Source organism: Mesocricetus auratus, unplaced genomic scaffold, assembly GCF_017639785.1.
Source record: "Mesocricetus auratus isolate SY011 unplaced genomic scaffold, BCM_Maur_2.0 Super-Scaffold_100028, whole genome shotgun sequence".
Lineage (NCBI taxonomy): Eukaryota > Metazoa > Chordata > Mammalia > Rodentia > Cricetidae > Mesocricetus > Mesocricetus auratus.
The window spans coordinates 18,389,770-18,410,623 of NW_024429209.1; the positions used below are offsets into that span (position 1 = coordinate 18,389,770).

A 20,854-nucleotide genomic window follows, 5' to 3' on the forward strand; every position below is an offset into this window, starting at 1 on the left:
TAGAGAAGGGTTGGATTAGCTGTCTGCCTGACTGCTGAGCCAGAGCACTGACCTTCTCCTGCCCTCCATGTCCTGATACCCTCTGTGTCTTTCTGTCCTCCGTGTCCTGCCGCCCCGTGTGTCCTGCTGTCCCCTGAGTCCTGGTCTTCTGTCCTGGAGACTCAGATGGGACTTCTACCTTACCCAGCGATTTCCCAGGCTCCTGCTCACAGATGGAACATGGTCAGACTTTTCAGCTTCCACAATCATGTCCTCTGTGATCTAGAGCAGATCCTTTTAGATGTCCATCTCCTGTTGGCTCTGTTCCTCTGGAGACCCCTAATTAACATAACCCCTACTGAGTCTAGGCTTGTGTTTATGAGAGAAAGAAAAAAGAGCCACCTGGTGATAGAGGCCATGTTTAAAAGATGGAGACACACAGAGGAAAATACACCCACAGATAAGTCAAATAATAAAGCCCATACGAAGCACATACACAGGGCAGGTGTGTAGGGCTGGTGTGTGTGTGTGTGTGTGTGTGTGTGTGTGTGTGTGTGTGTGAGACAGCCCACTGCATTGTTGGTGCCAACATAGGTCAGCAAGGAATCCACTAGGCATGACAGTCTGGGAGGCTGGAGCAGGGTGTTTGCATAGGGGAAGAGACCCAAACCCAAGGTTGCATCCAACAGGTGAAGAGGGAACTCACCTGGAAGCATGAAAATGAGCATTGTGAGCAGAGAAAAGAAGCCCCAGGTGGTGACAAAGACAGGAGACACACTGAAGAGTGGGACACACTTCCTTATTCCCAAGAGGTGGAGCGTAGACATGGAAAGGGAGACAAGGGAGATGGCCTGGAACTGGCGGGCCGCGGGATAAATTGAGTTTGGATGGAGAGATGGACAGGTGTGTGGGTGTGTGTTATCCATCATTATTCTCCACAGATTGTCCAAGGAGAGTTCTCGTGGGCACCGATGCCACAGTAGCTTAAGAAAGAGGATGTACAAGCTGGGCATTGCACCTCCTTCCATGCTCAGAGTGTCCTCAGGGATGTAAATGTGCTTTGCAAATTGGAACTGAACTAAAGGGCTCCTCTGATCAAACGGCAACCATTTGGAATTTTAAGCCAATAATGGTAGCAATGCATAAACTCAGACACCAGAAGAACACAAGCAGGTAGGTGAGTGCATGGTTTGGTGGAAAATAGAACATTCGTGTAACCACACAGACATGCTGCCAGATGTATCTTAATCCCAGGGTGGGGGAACCAACAGCGGCAGGCAAACCTGGAGGCTCCACCTTGACAATCAGAGGTGAATCTCTAGGAGTGGGGACAAGATTAAATTGGGCCACCCATGAGGCTGCAAACAGGTGCGCTTCTGTAAGTCCTCTGGTGAAGATGCGTAGCTGGGATCCAATCAGGAGAAGTCACGAAACGAATCCAAAGTGAGGGACACGGGACAAAATAAGCACCGGGTCTGTCATCCTCAGAGAAGCCAAGGTCAGCTCTAGGGAAATGCTCAGCTGGTAAACTGGTTGCCACACAAGCATGGGACCTGAGTTCAGATCCCCAGCCCCTGTGTAGAGCCGGGCAGAGCAGTGGGAACCTGGAATACTAGCAGCAGGGACGGGGGCAGATCTCCAGATGAGTCAGTGAGCCAGGTCCAGTGAGGGACCCTTCCTCAAAAACTACAATGGAGGGGTTGAGGAAGAAGCATGACACCCACTCAGAGCTTCCTAAGCACATGCCCTACTGTGCACACGTACGACACACACCCACAGGAACAGTCACAGTCACTAGAGGTGCGTGGTGACTGAGGAAACCTCTGCTGTGAGTGACAAGATGCCAGGGTGGGAAACAAGATTCTGATGCAGAACATTTTGCTACAGGGGACACTGTTGAGACAATTATTGACACACATTGCAGTTTGGGGACCAATGCATTTGTATCAATTTCCTCACATTATAGGACAGCACTATAGCTTTTCCTTGTTTGTTAGAAATGCATGCTTAAGTATTGGGGGACAAGAGGTCTTCAGAGGGTTCATGACCAAAACATGGTTCCTGGTACATTTTTCTTCAATGCTCCAAAATAACATAAAAGAAGTTATACTGAAAATGAATTAATGGCAGGTTGGCAGAAAAAGGTAAAGTAGTGTGAACTCAATTTTGTTCTTTAAAAGGGAACACACAGGTATGTAACATGTAGTCTTCCCTCCAGCCGCCTGGGTCTCACTGCCATCTCAGCCCCCAGATAACACACGAAACACTATATTAATTTTATGAAGCTGTTGACCATTTCCTTGGTTTCTTATCTTTGTCATGCTCTTCCAGGTGCCCTGTTCAACGCCGTGCTTGGTGTTCCTATGGTGAAGGGAACATTTGTTCTCAAGGCTTGCAGAGCACACAGCCTCACATAGCCAGCAAGATAAGGTCTAGGAAGGTACCACAGGACAGAACTTGACTTTACAGATGGGGGGGGTTCTAGACTTCCCCTGTGACTCCTTACACAAAAGACATCTTCAGGATCTCTTGTGGGAGCTGGGGCAGAAGTTATGGATCAGCAGTCTGCTGAGAATGTTACCAGCATCAGTCACTAGAGGGTCAGCCAGCGTCCTTGGCTTCCTTGGTGCAATTTGAGACAGTGTCGCCAGCCAGCAACATCTTCTGCACATAAGTAGCCAGGAGTCTGGGGACTCCCCCAGGGCCTCCATCAGGCTGCTTTTCTGGGCTGAAGACTGGTGCCGGTCAGGAAGCTTCTTCCTGCCTGTTATAGCACTCAGGGAGCAGGCAGGGGAGAGAAAGAAGAGGTTCCTTTGAAACTCCCCTAAGTAGACCACCCAGGGGTCCTCCCTCCTGCCCATGACTCCATCAGCACCAAGTGGCTTTTGTTGACTGCACTACAAAAAACTCCCCTTGAATCATATCTGAAACTTGGCACAAATATGTTTTTTAATGGATTTTAGGTGAAAAGATGAGTTAAAATCATTTCCCACAACTGTGCAGCTCTAAGCAGGGTCTTGTACAGGCTAGGTTAACAAAGATACTACTAGTGACCTATACTCCCACCCACAGTGGGTCTCACCTGAGGCTGAATGATGCTGCTTTCAGAAAGGTCTCTTAGTTAGTCACTGGGGTCATCTAAAGAAGGTGTAGAAAAATCAGGAGGGACCTGTGATCCTCAGCCCCATTCCAGATTTAACAAGTCACAGACCCCCGGATGGGAGAGTGGAGAAGAGACTAATCTTTCTAGGGTTTGTCCCATACGTAGCAGCATGATTTGTTATGCTGTAAGTGAACAAGTGATCATTTGATTGCCCAGAAAACATAAGGAGGAATAAATGAACCACCCGGGAGTGGTCCAAGCTGATGTGATTTGTTCAGTGGAGAATACAATGAGCCCCTCTCACTTTGACTTTCTTCTGCTTGTCTCAAACGTAATGGTTGCATTAAGAAAACAATAGGAGAGGCAGGCAAGATGGCTCAGCAGGTAAAGGGGCTTGTTCTCAAGCCTGAGGACCCAAGTTCAGTTCCCAAGACCTACAACGGTAGAAGGAAAGAACAATGGACTCCCTCACATTTTCCTATGACCTCACACATGCTGTTGCACAGGGACACACGCGCACGCATACATGCATGCACACACACACACACACACACACACACATCCACAGACAATTAATTTTAAAATTGCTTAACTGGAAACATTGTTTAGAAAGAAAACAATGGGCAATAAAGACACAATCATTCCTCATTATTATAACACAGAAAGCAATCTTCATGCTAGGGTGGCCCTCTGTGCCTTGCAGAGCCCAGCATGTATTTTTATCCAAAGCTCATTTTCATACAGCAGCTAGGAGCAACTGATGTTAGCCTTGCCTGGCCTGTTGGCTGCCATTTATAGCCCTAGCACCTACATGTGGTAGATTCACAGGTTAGAGGCCAGCCTTGCCCACACAGTGAGACTAACGGAACAGCCATCCCAGTGGTGCTGAGGGGACCTGAAGCTTCTCCGGCGCATACCCGAGAATTATGGATGAAGAAGCAGGGGGAGGGGTTTGCACAAACAAGATAACATTTGTACTGAACATCCCCAGAGGTCTTAGGTGAAGTGAAGTTTAAAGATAATTAGAGAGTCTAAAATCCTCTTAGGGAAGCCGGGAAGAAAATAGCAGTGCCGTTTACCTGCCCAAGGTCATTCAGGGGTTGACTAGAGGACTGTCTTCCGTCCTGGTAGCTTTCCAGCAGCCTTCACAGTCACTGGGCAGCACGATCCCTCCTCAGCACCTGGGATCCGGTCCTGGAAGGCATCCTACCCATCCCGACATTGTCTAAGTAGCATCCTTTGTAGAAGGACGGAAGGAAGCTAGGTCTCAGTGACCCACCAAGTCAGGTTGCTCCAGAATTCACATCCCTCCTACCCGTTCCACACCCACTGGAATGAAGGCATCCTCAGGTCCGTTCATCTCCGTTCACACCTGGATCCAGCAGGAGGAAGTATGGGGATCCTGAGGGCCAGGCCTCAGCTTCAGAGACAGGCCTGTGAACATTCATCACGCCAATTCTGTGGGCTGGTCACACCCCGGGAGGTGGAAGGGGTAGCTTCCAGAAGTGAGCACATTTCTCTCCCCACCCGCCTCTGTCTCTCCTTCACCTTCCCAAGTGGCAACTCATAACTGACTCACCTCTTCTTTCTTCTTGAGGTAAAAATGCAGCAAAAAGCACATAGTTTGGAAATTTTCCTGTTGTCTCTGTCACAGTTCACCTAGAGCCATGACCTGCTCGTGCTCAGCCACAGTTTCTATTGGGAAAACTCATGGAAGGAGAGGCTGGACTTGAAATAAAGGAGAAGAAAATGTTCACCAACCATTCTAAGTATGACTATGACGTGGGCGTAGGAGTCTCAGAGACAAAAAGGAAGTGTTACCATCTGAAACTCTTGGGAGTTGCTTTCCTTAGAAACCTGAATGCCTGGGTTCATTCCTCACCTAAGCTTTAAGAGTCCATGTGCTGGCTCCGGGGAGTGGGTGGATTTACCAAGGAAAACTCCTGTCCCCAGTTACAGGTGCCAACAGGGATTTCCTGTGAACTAGACCCCACCAGACAGCTGAGCTCCACAGGGGTCCACGTGAGCTCCACAAGGGCCCTGAATCACCTAATACAGACCAAGGCAAAAGTCTGAAATGCTCACTTGTAGAAGCAAAGCCACACTTCAGGAATCAGACAATGACATGCAAGACATGCAGGGCTCAACTCCCGCCGCTGTACCAGGAGGCCCTGAGCCACTCTTCAGCCTTTGCACAGAGCTTAGGCCTGGAAGAACACACGGTAAAAAACAGTGAGGGGACGGCCGTGGCAAAGTTTCTACCCACAAACTGCAGAGGCACAGGCAATGGGCAGCAATGAAGAGAGGCCAGGTTCAGAGCATGTGGTACACAGTAGGCATACAGAGTATACAGTAGGCACATGCTCTATGGTGTTCAACTCCAGGTTACAAAGACGGTGGAGGCTGAGATGATGACTCGCTTGGCAGGGTGCTCGCCTTAGATGCATTAAGGTCTGCATTCTGTCCTCAGAACCCATGACAAAGCACACCTAGTCTCAGTGCTGGGGAGTTGGAAACAGGGATTCCTGGAGTTCTCCTGCTGGTCCGTCTAGCCAAATCACTTAGTTCTGAGTTTGGTGAGAGACCCTGTGTGCAAAAGCTAGCATAGAGAGTGACTGAGGATGTCAACCCACACAGGCCTCTGGGCTCCACATGCATGCACACGTGTGCACACAGATGAACATGGACACGTACATACACGGGGCTAAACAGTGAATAAGTAAATAATTTCCTTTTTCAGAGTATTTGCTTTTTAAATAGATTTTTGTCTCATACAATACATCCCAATCATAGTTTGCCCTCCCTCCACTCCTCCCAACCCCTCCCCCCTCCCCTCTTCCCCAGATCCACTCCCCCTCAGTTCCCTTCAGAAAGGAGTAGGCCTCCAAAAGACAACAACCAAACATGATAGAACAAGGTAAAATAAGACCAAGCAAACACCCTTCCATTGAGACTGGATGAGGTAAAATAAGACCAAGCAAACACCCTTCCATTGAGACTGGATGAGGCAGCCCAACAGGAGCGGAAACGTTCCAAGAGCAGGCAAGAGTCAAGACACATCCGCTCCCACTATTAGGAGACCCACAGAAGCGCCAAGCTAACAGGCATAACACATGCAGAGGACCTGGCATAGACCCACGCAGGCCCCACGCCTGCCACTTCAGTCTCTGTGAGCCCCTGTGAGCCCTGATGAGCTGGTTCAGTGAGTTGTGATCTCCTGAGGTCCTCCATCCCCTCTGACTCTTGTAATCTTTCCACTCCCCCTTCTGCTGGGTTTCCTGATCTCCAAGGGAAGGGAGCACATAGAGACCCCCAATTTAGACTCTCTCTCTGAATGATGTCTGTCCATGGGTCTCTGCACCCGCTCCCATCTGCTGCCAGAGGAAGCCTCTCTGACGATGATTGGACAAGGCACCAATCTATGAGTGTAGCATAATACCATCAGGAATCATTTCACTAACTTTGGTTTTTGTCCAGTTGTACCAGAGGCTGGGTAGCCTAGAGACCTAAGGTAGAATATCAGAAACCTGCTTAGAGGAGGGAAAACAGAAAAGAAAAAAATAATGAGCACCCCAAACCCCAAGAGAAACTTCCTTCCTTCCTTTCTTCATTCCTTCCTAGCAGATAGTAGCCTTGAACTCTCGAACTGTCATGGTTGACCTTGTGGCCTCAGTTCCACCTCAGCTCATGGCATTGTGTCCAGTAGCGTCACAAAGGAGAACTTGGAACTTCTTTCATTTCTAACAGCCCAGAAAATGAGGAATCTTGTACAGCAGGATGTTTTCATGTTTCTCATGGATTCCACGGTTCCTTTACAAGTGCTTATAAAATATTGTCTTATTGTAGTGGCATCTTGCCTTGGCAATGAACTTGTGGCAGTGGCCACACCCTTTGGGTGTGGTTTGAGCTACAGACAAACATAACCCATTAAGATAGAGGAGGAGCTTGCACGTGCTCTCTTGGGTTGTGGAAAGCCTTGGAAGAGTAGAGACTGCATCTTCTGGAGCAGGAAGACCTCGGCAGTTGATTTACTCTTATCTGTGTAAACACTTCCATAATAAACACTTATTTATCATTTATCTTGGGTCTGGCAAACTCATTTAAACCCCACTTTCATCCTACCATCTTCCGGGAAGGAAAAATCAAGTCCTCTGGCCCCTGAGACCAGTCCGGGGGCTTCTGATGTCAATCTGAAATCCTGCAGCCTTGGAAGCCTTAACTCAAGACTGGCTCCCAAGCCAGGGAGAGCAAAATGTAGCTTCCCGCCAAGTTCTGAAGGAGTCCCCTTGAATTGTTAAAATATCAGCAGCACAAGTTCTACTGGTCAGCCCAGCCCCCAAAATGGAAGGGTAGACGTAGATGCGGCCTTGGTTCTGAAGGTGTTGCGGCAGCATCAATCCACCTGCAGAGAGCTGACCTCACCTCTCAGGAAAAGAAGAGGGAAAAGTAACCCTGAACCAACAGAGCATGGGAGCTTAACTCTCAAAGTAGGATGATAACAACTTATTGACATCAAGCTATCAATCTCATTCTTTTCCATTGAGTTGTCAAGTCAGATACTAGCGAGGATTTAAGGGTTGTTTTCCTGCTTATATTTTTTCGAGATGAATTTTTCTCCCTGAATGCTGCTATTTTGATCAAATGCTTCCTTTGTTAGCATTTCCTCCATTTGTTTTGTTGTTGTTGTTGTTATTTTTTTATATTGGGGCAAAATCATGACAGTGCTTGCATGTGATGTTAAAAATGCTAACAGTGAAAGCTAAGATATTTTAAAAGGAGCACTGTTTATGCATTTTTAAACAGCAACGGCAAAGGATCTTAGAAGAAAATAGTCTCCTGCTACTCACAAAGAGGAACACAGAAAACAAAGTCCCCAGCCCCATCTCGAGAGTCCCATCACTCAGGCTGGGCATGCCCATAGTGAACTAGGGGGATGGACCTTTGGGGGCTGAAGAGCATAAAGCACATGCCATGTTTTGTTAGAGCTGAAGAAATGGTTCAGTCACCCAAGCACTTGGCTTGCCATACAATCTTGAGGGCCTGAGTTTGATCTCCAGAACCCCTATACAAATGCTGGATGTGACAGCCTGTACTTACAACCCAGCCCCACAGAGAGATGGAAATAAGATCCCTGGAGCTCACTGAGCAGCCTGCCTAGCTGAATTAGTGATCCTTGATCCCAGCAAGAGACTCTGTCTCTAAAAAAACACCACACGGCCGATTGTGGTGACACATGGCCAATTGTGGTGACACATGGCAGTAGGATTTGCCTAAGGAGGTGGGAGCAGCAGGAGGATGACAAGTTTAAGGCCAGCCTGAGTTACACACTTTTGCTGGACGTGGTGCCACACACCTTTAATATCAGTACTCAGGAGGCAGATGCAGAAGGATCTCTCTCTCCCCTCTCTCTCTCTCTCTCTCTCTCTCTCTCTCTCTCACACACACACACACACACACAATCTTGCTGCTTCCAAACTTTCTGAGAGCCAATAACAGCCTCGTGACGTTGGTGCTAAACTCTTTCATTCATCAGCTCTTCAAGCCAACACACGTAAGAATCATCTGGGGACTTCAGTCAGATGCTGACTTTGATGGAGCAGATCTGGGAGGGGCTTGTGCTTACATACCTGTAACAGCTACCCCCTTGTGCTTACACACCTGTAACAGCTACCCCTGCATCCTCAGACCCCTGCATCCTCAGCCGCTGCTGCTGGCTTGGGTGCTGCAGGAGAGCAGACTTCCATCATCATTTCGACAGCCCAGTTACTCACACTACGTTCTGCAGCCTCTAGGGCTTGCCTGAAACCCTGGTGGGGGGCGGGGCCGAGACCCCCATCAGACCTACCCAGTTGCAATCTGCATTTTAACAAAGGGCTTCTGCTCTTGCCAAGGGGTTTGTTTTGGTTTTGTTTTAGATGTATTCGTTTTACTTATGTGTGTGGGTGGCTGGGTGGCTGCATATATGTTTGGGCACCATGTGTATGCAGTACACTTGGAGGTCAGAAGAGGGCCTTAGAGCCCCCCAACTGTGGTTACAGACAGATGGTGCTGGGAACTGAGCCTGCGTCTGCCGGAGGAGCAGCAAATGCTGGTAACTGTGGACCCAGCTCTCCAGCCACATGTGAGGAGTTTTAAGCACCACCAAGTTCTAGAAGCGCTGCAGACAAGTGATTCTAATCTCAAAAGCCACACTAAAAGATGACCTGCATTAGGAAGAGAATAAAACCCACCTAGCTAGACCTGTTCAATCTTCCCCTCTCCTCCTCTACCGAAGCGCCACCAGGGACCATAATTGAGCCAAGGCTTTGTGTGAGGACCAATGGCCATACATCTCTGTTCTCAACACTTCTGGTAGCCACCAGGTCAACTGATATGTGAGCCTTGGCTAAGCCCAATGGATACTGCTGCTCAAGAGACGGGTTTATACAGTGCAGGGGGGGGGGTCAGTAAAGCCTAGGGCTCTCAGCGGGATGCACGGTGGGACCACATCTACAGATTACTGCGGTTTCAAGTGACTAATACAGCTTTGTGGGTGCCTAGAGCAGACAGAGAAGCAGAGAGAAGGGTGCGACTCATGCCACAACCTCGGGATCTTGCAGCCCACAATCCGTTATGAGGATCTATATTAGATGACAATGATTGTTTCAGAGCCGAAAGCAGGGGCTGGGAAGATGGCTCAGTGGGTAAAGTGGGTGGGTAAAGCGCATACCACACAAGCATGAGGGCCTGAGTTCAAATCTCCAGGACCCATGTAAAAAGCCAGGTGCAGTGGAAAGTATCTATAATCCCAGTGCCAGGAAGGTGGAGCCAGGAAGTTCAGTGAGGCTCGACGGAGAGGGAGGTGAGCCAACTGTCAAGCTCGGGGTTCAGGGAGACACTCAAGATACTCTGTGTCATAAATAAGGTCAGAATGATCAAAGAAGACACCTGATGTCGACCTCTGACCTCCACAAACATGTGCACACGTGTGCACACACAACAGATGTGTATACACACAACAGGCATGCACACACAGGTGAACACATGTGATAAATATGCACATACAGGTGAGCACACATGATAAACATATGATAAACATGCACACACAGGTGTACACACACTACAAACATGCACATACAGGTGAACATATGTGATAAACATGCACACACTGGTGTACACACATGATAAACATATGATAAACATGCACACACAGGTGTACACACACTACAAACATGCACATACAGGTGAACATATGTGATAAACATGCACACACTGGTGTACACACATGATAAACATATGATAAACATGCACACACAGGTGAACATACATGACAAACATGCACACACAGGGGTACACACAGGACAAACATGCACACACTGGTGTACACACATGATAAACATGCACACACAGGTGAACATACATGACAAACATGCACACACAGGGGTACACACAGGACAAACATGCACAGAAACAACTTAAAGCAATAATTTGCTAAAAGTAGAGGCTAGGGGCTAAAGTAATACAAGAAAGTATCACTAAAAATCAAAAGAGGAGAACAGACTTAAGTCAATAATAATAATAATAATAATAATAATAATAATAATAATAAATTTTACAAACGTAAGTGTAATTAGACTGGTAGACCGTGGGCAGCACCCCCAAAGCACCTGGAATCGGGTGGACCCCTCACAGGGCTGCTTGTGCCTTCAGCTTAGTCTCCTTAGGGTCTTTCAGGAGGAAACTGCTGGCTGCAACAATTGCTTGCATTTGACCAGGGAACAGGAGACAGGAAGAGTCTGGAGGGAGTGGGGCTCACACTGTCAGTGTGAGGAGCCAAGGCACACACAGGGCTCTATCAGTGTGCCTTATTTTTGCACACATCAATTTTTGAAAAGAATTTTCCAAGTTATAGACCGTGCAGAGAGCACCCGGCACCGACGGTAGAAATATGTGTGACCACTCCTGTTCCTCCTGCTTCCCAACTTAGTGCTCCGTCTTCCCTGTGCCAGCCTTTATACCCACATCCCCTCTTCCTAGTGAAGATCTTCTACTCTCCATAAGTTTTCTTGTTGTCTGCCCATCTGAAGGCCTGAAATGTTGGGGATCGCAAGAGCCGGTGGTCAGACTAGGGGTTTCAGCTCCCACTGTGCCCCAAGCACTCCCTGGGTCTTACTGCATTCTCACAACCAGATGGAAGCCCAGTACTTCCTCTTTGCAAATAAAGTAACTCAAGCTCAGATAGGCAAAAGAACCCGCCAAAGTGACAGAGAGCAAATGGAGGTCACAGGACGACACCCTGCATCAACCCCAAGTCGGTGCCTTTTGACTAAGTCACCCCGTCTCATGCCATCTTTACATTCTGACATGTTCGTGACAGCTCCTAACCTCCCAGGACCTAGTGGAGCTGAGCCTCCGTGGCTCTCACCCTGGCCTGATCCCTTCACTTGGTGTCCAGCACCACAGACTTCTATGTCTCACAGCCCCAGTCTGAGATCTTCCCCCAGAACACAATGGGATCTGCATCCCGAGACGCACAGGCTGGAACTGGGGAGTTAAAACTCAGAGCTTTCACCGACGCATCCTTACAGTCAGAAGAATCCAGGAAGATGAGGACAAGCCCTCACAGATGGCCACAAGTTGATTTGTGAATTGTATTGATAGTGCTAACCTGTTTTGAGAATAGCCTAACTTTCTCTATCACGCCATAGGTGTCGACTGGTCATTTCAATACTCTTGACTCATGTTGCCGAAATAGCAACTAACAGATCTATGCATTTATAATTCTCCTGCTGTGATGTCCGGATGCAGACTCAGCATGCCTAGATGGAGTGTGAGTATCTGCTAGGCAGAGTTCGTGCGTGGTTAGAGTTTCCACTGGCCTAAGGACTAAAGCCACCTTTGCTGTCTCTCTATGCAATACTGTGTGGTTTTTTTCTCCATATTATAAAATCAGGGCTATGAACTGAAAGCCAGCAGGGGACAACCAGCATCAGGGATCGTTGCCAGTGTCTGCAAAGAGTTTTTTCTAGGAAAAGAGAGGCATCTTTCTAGAGCTGAATGAACATTCTGGCTTGGAGATTAATCACAGAGTCTGGAAGTTGTACACGTGTGGGTCCCTTTGTAACACGTTCCTATGGCTCCAGCTACCTACCAGAGGACGCTTGCCGCCAGCAGGGCCACAGACCTGGAAATGGAGCCTCCACACCCCCCAGCGTCACAGGAATACCGTCTCCCGCTTTGAGTAGGAACGCTATGGGCAGGATGTAACATTTGCCGAAGCCCCGCATTTAGAGATATCTAAATATCTTGATACTGGCCACCACTCACTCATGCATGGAGCGACCTTGTGATATTTCAAGAGATCTCTTTTAACGTCATTTTCCCTCACAAGTCCTTATGAAGAAAGAGTTTGCTAAATTCATTGATTCCCTTTTGGCAAGCTTGCAACTCCTGGATTTGGACAGATTAAATAGAGTAAAGATTTCCTATACCAACTCAAAGAACATTACCTGAAAACTCAGGAAGGGTTTTTGTTTAACTCAAGGAAGAAACTAAAAGAAGGGAGGGAAGGAAAGAAGGAAGGAGGTGGGGAGGAGAGGAAGGAGCCGGGAAGGGAGGAGATAGTGGAGGAGCAGACAAACTCCGTAGAAGACACATTCTCAGAACCAAAAGGAACAAACCAACCATCCCACTAACATATAATAATCTTTATTCTGCAACAGAGACATAAATAATTTATGAATTCATATGACCTATACAAAAGACAAAATAAGATATTGCACTAAATTTCGTTATGGAGTATCTGGATTTAATATTAGCTGAACAGATAAATATATATTATATATACAAGTTGAGGAATTAAGGCAAAACCAGATGATATTTCAAACACAACAGGAGATTTGAAAAATAGATATAATTAAAAACAAGGGCATACCATCTCCAGTTAATAAAGTGGTCATGTTAAAGGGGGAAATAATCCCCTCTGGTTCTAATAAAGTGGTTGTTATCAATCACATTAATTAAAGTTGAACAGTAAAGTGTAAGAGCTATTTTGCCAACATTTAGGGACTGAGCACTTAGAATTGGGGTAAGTAACTTCTTCTTTGTCAGATTGTGATCTATTTTTCCTATTAGAAAATATAATTTGGAAAATATGACTCTTTCACATATATAATTAAAATACAACTATGGAGCATTCGTTTTAGGGAGCAGGAGGGAGGTCATGTGGGTGAGCTCAGAGTTAAGGGACATTTTGAGGCAAGCCATTTGTTACCTTGTGGATAGAGAAAACACAATGCCAGTTGCTAGAATACAATCCCAGTTACCTTAGGAGAACAAGACAAACCAATTCTGAAGTGATTATAATTAAAAACACAAAGGAAAAGAAAACAAGTGTAATCAGTGTATCCACACAATATACGAGTCTTTGGCAGTCCCACGATAACCACCGAAGTCAGAACTTCCGGGTTTTCTAACTCTCAGACCCCCGCGCCGGTCTTTCAAACACAAAGAAATGAAAACCCCAGTGCAGTAAGAGCAGGAAACTAAATGGGAGGAGCCTTGAGACAGCTTCTGACCGTTAACATGTAAGCAGGGTTAGGGATTTCCAGTTTTGGAGTCCTGGGTCACACGGAAGGAGACTGGCACACACATGAGAACAATCTGGGACACTTTGTATTTGTCCAGACAGGTCTAGAATCCTTGAAGAGGATCCATAGTCACTCATGAGCGAAACAATAAGAGACATCGATCCAAGGGTGAAAAGCGGTCTTCCGATAGCAAGGGGTGGGCACCCTCACTCGTGGGTGTCACAGAGAAGTCAAGTTCTATAGAGGAAACACCAGAAAGCCAGAAAATGTGGAATACTGCCAGCCGCCAAGCAAGTTACCTTTCTCCAGTTTTAGGTAAACCTTATCTTCTTTGTCCAGGTAGAGCAGCACTCCGTTGGTGGCAGCTTCTCGGGTCACATCTTTATCCCCAGCAAATGCAGATATGACTGGTTTTCCATTTAACATCAAGTTTACCTGGAAGAGAAAAAAGATGACCACTGAAAAGTTCCCTTTAAAATCAACACGTGTACTAGAAAATAGTGTAAGACAGCTGAGCTGGCCAAACATTGGTTATTCAGGAAATATTCTCATTTCCCTTCAAACCAGGCATGTGTAGGGTCAGATTTAATGTGTGTGTTTTCTGGGTATATTTAATGCGTGTGTGTTCCTATAGACATTTCCTTAAACACCTACAAAAATAATGCCATCCAGAGAGCCACCTAGTCGTGTGAAAACTGACTTTCCTTCAGCATGTAAGCAAGGCTAACTACCCTTCTGGCCTCTCGTACTCAGCATCAACCTTTCAGTAATTAAGAGGACAGGTAGCTTCCCAATGTTGGGACCTGACAAAATTGGACACAGTCAGATTCTACCAGCATCTGATTAGGTATCTTCTGAAATCTGGGCAGCAACAAAAGTCATTGGAAATGTCAAGGTTTCCAGGGAAGCAGATGTGATCTTTACACACTCCCCTTTTCTAGGTTAAAATTAATATGAAACAGATTCAATCTAAGGCTGGTCAGTTGATCTAAGTCACTAGGATATAAAAAAGAGTGGCAGATGACAACACCATCCATTTTAGTCACGGATATATAAAATGCAATATAAGTGCTAAATATTCAATACGACATATCTTAGAATCCCATAGACATGTACCATGTTGTTTATTAATGATATGCTTTAATACTGCAGCAGATATCTCTATGTCTGCTCTAGTGTGTGAGACCAAGCTTGTCAGAGCAAGCCCAACACAAGACACATGACTAACCACGCAACTGGGAAGAAGCTCCTGGGACGGGAGAACCCAAAACTAAACTATGACATGATGCACCCTTCCTCAAAGGAGTCATCGGTAGCCATTCCCGAGATGCTTGGTTCCATTAGCTAGTTGCTTCTCATACTTTTTAAATGATAGTAAACTTGTTTTGCTTATTTGATGTTTATTTGTGATGTTTTGTAAGTTTTTTTCCTTACAAATTTGAATAACTTTTGTTCAGGCATGAGGTAGAATCAAGATCCTCTGTAGAGATTTCTGTCATGAAGCTTTTGCCAAGCTGTGTTTTGTCGTTATTGTTGTTTCAATAGTTTATTGTATCTCATTCTACTTTAAATGATAGCAAACTAGTTTTGTTTATTTAACTTCCACTTGTAAAGTTTTATAAATTTTTTCCTTACAAGTTCAAATAACTTTTATTCAGGCATGAGATAAAAATCAAGATCTTCTGTAGAGATTTGAGTCAAAGGTTTAGCCAAGCTGTGTTTTTTGTTTTGTTTTGTTTTGTTTGTTTGTTTGTTTGGTTTGGTTTGGTTTGGTTTACAACAAGGTGTAATCAGGGTAATAAACTCAGTTGCTTAGTTTTCCATGTGCCTTTGCCACACACCCAAATGGATGTTATAAGGGAAAAATGCAAACTAGATGTTTTGAAGATAAATGAGAAAAGTAGACAACTGTCTTTACAATGCAAGCATGTCCCTGAGTGGGAACGTAAGTGCAGAGAGCACTTAGGTCAAAGCACGTACCTGTATTGTCTGGCTCTGGTAGACTTTAATTACGTGAAAACTAAAACTATAGATTCCTTTCCTTGGTGCCACAAAGACAGACTCCAACGTGAAAAAATTGCCCACATTAACCAGGATCTACAGATTAAAAACAATAAATAATGGTAAATTACTATAATTTTCGACTGAATAAAATAAATTCCCTCTTCCTCCCCTCTCCCTCTCCTCCTCCCCCTCCTTCCTTCCTTCTTTCCTTTGTATCTTCTCTCTTCTCTCTTCTCTTTTCAATAACTAACTTCAGAAACAATGGAGAACAAAACAGCTAATCCTATTTCTTCCCTTGTAAGTGACTTTTTCCTTCCACCTTTTAAACAGCACAGGCAAAGATAAAAATAAAACATCTGTGTTGCACTCCTGCCTCAGTTTCCAGGCCGAATGTCTCTACGGTCATCAAAACAGCACATGACGGCTGTACCGGCTTCACACAGAGCCAGACAGAAGGTGTCTGCACAGTTGCATCCCCACGGTCTATAAGTCTTCCCAATGTCCAGAAGTGACGTTACCCGGCCAGCCAATCGACATCCGTGGGCTCTCTGCAGCAATCTCTGGACACCTCACAGAGGCAGACCCCCTCCACCAGGGGGTGTAATCAATCCATGACACCAACAGTTGGTACCACAGAGATGGGAAAGCCAGGTTGTTCCCCAAACCTCTGCCGGGGCTCTGCTCAGACTGGTGCCTGGCCATCCTGGTACCATGTAAGTCTTAACACAATACATTGGTGATGAGTCAGCCTTGGCTGGATGCCAAAGGAAGGTAAATTAAGTGCCTTTCTGTGTTTTCAGTGCCTTGTTCGGTCCCATCAGTCACCTAAGATCCATCTGAAGTTCAAGGGTCAAAAGTGAAAAGAAAAGTTCAGCATTGTTTGTAAGGAAGCTATAGCATGCCTTGTACTCCAAGATGTGTGGCCTGGTTATGACACTAACTCTGAATTTCAGTGAGTTCTCCATTACATTTCAGTTTCTCAGAGGTGAGTACCTTCCTGGGAGAGCATAAGAGCCAGAACAAATCAAGGAGGCTTTCTCTCATGTCTCGCCAAGGAATAAATCCATAAAAGTCAGATGTGTGTCTTAAGATGTATTTTCTGTTTATCAGACTCAGTCTGTTGATATCTGTTTTAAACATTTTTGTGGATATTAATATACTCAGGCTTCCCGAATCAAAGTGCACCACCTCCTCTACACAGCACATCAGAAGCCAGAACATTTAGGTAAATGCACAAGGCTCAGCCCTGCTGGAAATACAAATATGTGTGCGATTTGTCTGAGATCCGAGCCTCTTCTCCGTGAGTATCAGCTCTCTGTTCTGTGACCTCAGCTCAGACAGGCTTCCTACAGCACCACCACCAGCTGCGTAAGATTCTCCGACAAAACATAGACACAAAACATCGTTTCCCAGCACATTTTAAAATAATGCAAGGTGCTTATCCAAGACTTCCTGATTCAGGGACAAGAGGCATCCTTCACTAATAGAATAGAGGTACCTGATTAGTGTTGGTTAGCAAACATGAAGCTGGATGTGGACTCCACGGGGTAACGGGAGCATCCAAGCACATCCACATTTATAACTAAATGTGTCTTGTTGTCTCTAAGATGCCTGGCTCCCTGAACAAAAGAAAAATCCCTTTCCTCTTCTAATTGATGGGAAGGTCATCGAAAAGAATGCCCCAAACAAAGATATCACATTGTCCACAGGGTTCCAACATTTAGATAACGCACTGAAACAGTGATCAGGGATGGGTTATGCTTTCATTTCCATCACTTTGTTAAAAACTGCACCAAAATCTCCAAAGGGCCTACTTAATTCATTTTTTAAAAATGTATAACTATTCCATACTAAACCTCTAGGGAGCCATCTCTGCCCCTGACCAGCTGGCAAGTGAATCACTTAGAATTAAGTAAGGAACACAAATGGCACCCGAGTCTTTTCCAACACATCCCGCAGCCCCACTTAACCTGTCCACGGGGCTCTGCATACAACTGTGAACTGTGACTTTGGAATTCCACAGTCTCCGGGTACTGTTGGGGTTGGACACAAAATGCTGGAGTTAGGCTTCTGTCACAGGGGGCTTCGCTAAACTGACACCCTGAGGTTGCTCATCCCTCCAGTTCCGGAAGCACCGGGCTACTCAGCAGAAGCTTCCACTATCATCAAAGTCGGTGCCTCCTCAGCAACTTACAATGCCAGCAAGGAACAGGACCAAGCCCAGGAAGGGGAACCAGCTCCTGGGCTCTTACCTACCCAAGCTCTGCATAAACACTCACTCCCCTTTCTTCCTGCCTGGACAACTTTTCTGAGTGAAGCTGTGGCCAGAGAAGCTTTTGGTCTACACCAGGCAGGGTAGTGTTTACCCAGCCACCCTGGGCCCTGCATAGTGACCCTAGCTTCTAACCCTGGAGGGGACATCTGACACCAGAACCTGCCCCCACCCAATCCTTTGCATGCACCTGGCAGGATCCCTGCAGCTTGGGGAGCCTCAGAGTTGCTCTGAGAGATGAGCTTCCACCTGGAAACACAACTCCAGCATTTACAGGCTGTCTTCCAGGGCCCCCTCAGGAACACCTCCAGGGCACCTGCTGCTAAGTTGAACCAACAGATCTCAACATCCAGGGACAATATTCCCTTCGGTCCCGGATGACCTGTTGCTGCTAAACTTGTCTTGCTCTCCAGGTGCCTGCCTCAGCGCTCCCAAGCCACCCCACCGCTCAGGCCTCCTCTGGCTAGACACCAAGGGGGAATGGGGGCTGCGGTTGTTGGGGAAGAGAGGCAGCTCAAGTTTCAGATTGATACCTTCAGGGAGGAGGCTGCCATCTCCTAATCATACTAGCTTAATCTTGGCAGGAAGCTCCCGATATTCAGAGACCACCCACCCTCTGGGCGCCCTGCAACCCTCGGGGATCTGACCTGATCAAAGTAAATGATGCGAGTCTTGTTGCTCATCTCGGATGGCTCATGGTTGGTGCTCCGAACCGCCGAAAAGGCCACCTTGGAGTTTGCTGCCCGGACCGATATCCCCAAAGGGGAAGAAGATGATCCCTTGGAGTCTGTGGCTGGGTTCGAGTCGCATACCACCAGACACTTGCCCTCCAGCACGATCGGTTCTGTGTCATTCTGTGCCCAGACAGGCAGCCCAGGCAGCGCGAGAACCAGTAGAACAGCCGGTACCACGGACAGCGCCTGGCGCGCGGAGCCCATGGTGAGCCGCGTGCGCAAGCCGCAGCCTGGCGCTTCTGCTCCGGGCGGCGCCTGCTCCCCCGGAATCCCGGAGCTCGGGAAGATGCCAGCGGCTAGATCGACAGCGCTGCAGGAAAGGCAGCGGTGGTGGCGGTGGTGGCGGCGGCGCGCGCACTTCCACCAATTCTCCGGGCTGAAGTCTCCTTTCGAGCTGTCTGCCTGGCTCTGTTACCTTTGTCCTTTAAGCAGCTCATGCAGAACTCCCTACCCTAACCTCCTCCGCCCCAAAATCAGTTTTGCCTGGGGCCACTGCAGTCACACTCGTCTCTTGACATCTAAAAAGTCTCCAGACCCTCTCGATCACACCTCAAAGGAACAAAATAAATTCTCACCCCAAACCCAAGTACTCCTGGGTGAAGCACGGAGCTGAAGACAGGGCGCTCAGCGAGGAAACGCCAGGGTAGTAGGTGCCGAGCGATGGGAGTGCAGGTCCTGTCCTAGGGACTCTGGCTGGCGCAGGAACAAATTACAGAGACAGGAGGTGTTTCCGAGGATGAGAAGAACGCCGGGTTGTGTTCATGGCCAGAATGTTAGCGACTCCCACTTGTGCTTGGTCAAAATTCTCCCAAAGCCGGAGTCACTCGGAGGCAGGTAGGCGGCTTAACTGAGCCCACCCCCCGCAGCGAAAGAGCCAAATTTCCAGATCAATTCTAAGGTGCTGGCGCCGGTGTCTGCCTTGGGTTCTCGTGTCCCTGCTTACAACTTTGTGCCTTGGCGCTCAGCAGCCAGGAGGGACAGCGCCGAGAGGGCACCCGAGCACTGTTTATAGAAGCCCGCTTGTAGATAAAGCTTTGGCTCTTTTGCTCAGCCGGTGGATCCCCAGAAAGCAGAAACCAGGTCCGGTGACCCCAGCCCAGCAGCGCCTGTGTGACGTTGAATGCACCCGGACTGAGCAGAGCGCACCGCACTGCCAGCTGCAAGGTCTGAGGCCACTTGGCACCCTGAAATCGCGTGAGGTGTGCGCAGAGGAGGATGCCTACCGGCCCGCGATGCCTGCTCGCCACCTGCTCCACCTAGACCTTGGAGGGGGTTGCGGGGGAGGGGCCCTCGTCCTGTCCAGCGAGGAACTCTCCAAGAGGAACACAGCGGCTGTGCTACCAGCACAGATGCAGAGCTTTCTGGAAGGGCCGTGGTGGTTCTGTGGGCCTGGCTGCCTGGACTCTAAAGGGAATTCACCAGCATCCCCAACTGTGCCTGATCCGGAGCTCGTCCTAGGCAACCTGGAGCCTGACAAGCTCGGGAAAGCCTTGGGGCAGCCCTGTGCCCGGGGAGAGGGGGAGTGCAGAGGATGCGCCTGATTCCTTCCTTCCACTTGGGAGGTTGAGCCTTGGAAGCCACAGGGGCACGCCTTCCTACTCACACTGCATCCACCCCAACTGAGGCCAGGAAAAGTCTTGGTGAACAGGGTCCCCTTACATGTAACAATTAAAACACACCTCTCCCCTTTTTGACGTGCCTGTCCCTGTGCGTTCTAGTGCCATCTTGGCCTCTTATTGGCAACTTAATTTCCTCTTCCGCAGCCACCAAAGGGAAGCGGGGAAGGAAAGTGAGGCTTGACTCTGGAGTTGGCTGCAGGAACTTGGCCAAGACATATACCTTGATGACACACTCCCCTAACTAATGGCCCTGGTTTTCTGGTTCTGTATTCTTTGGGGTCAGGACACTCCCACATTCCTTCTTGACTTCTCTTGACTTCCAGCTGCAGGAGAACAGTGGAACCTACCTCTCTAATCAAAACAAAACCCACATGGAAGGCAGCAGCCACTGGAACCTCCTGATTATTACATCTTGATTACTTATTGTTCAGAGGTTGAGCCATGTCCTTGGGACAAACCAACCTCTCCCCCAGACGGTCATGGGCATTTTTGGAATGGCGCTCAAGCTCCTCCCCAGCAGAATCCAGACCTACATCTTTAATCTGGTCCCCCATGCCCTAAGCCCACGCTGAAAT

General features: G+C 47.6%; 1 protein-coding gene across 1 annotated transcript; it reads right to left on the minus strand.

Annotated features, from left to right (window-relative positions):
• Positions 1–12,790: 12,790 nt before the first annotated feature.
• Positions 12,791–20,131, minus strand: Cbln4 (cerebellin 4 precursor). The gene is made up of 3 exons (XM_005074459.4): positions 18,574–20,131; positions 15,631–15,747; positions 12,791–14,085 (listed from the first exon to the last, which is right to left on the minus strand). Exons 1-3 carry the CDS (start codon positions 18,862–18,864, stop codon positions 13,888–13,890), a joined length of 606 nt encoding a protein of 201 aa, XP_005074516.1. The 5' UTR covers positions 18,865–20,131; the 3' UTR covers positions 12,791–13,887.
• Between the last annotated feature and the right edge of the window lie 723 nt (positions 20,132–20,854).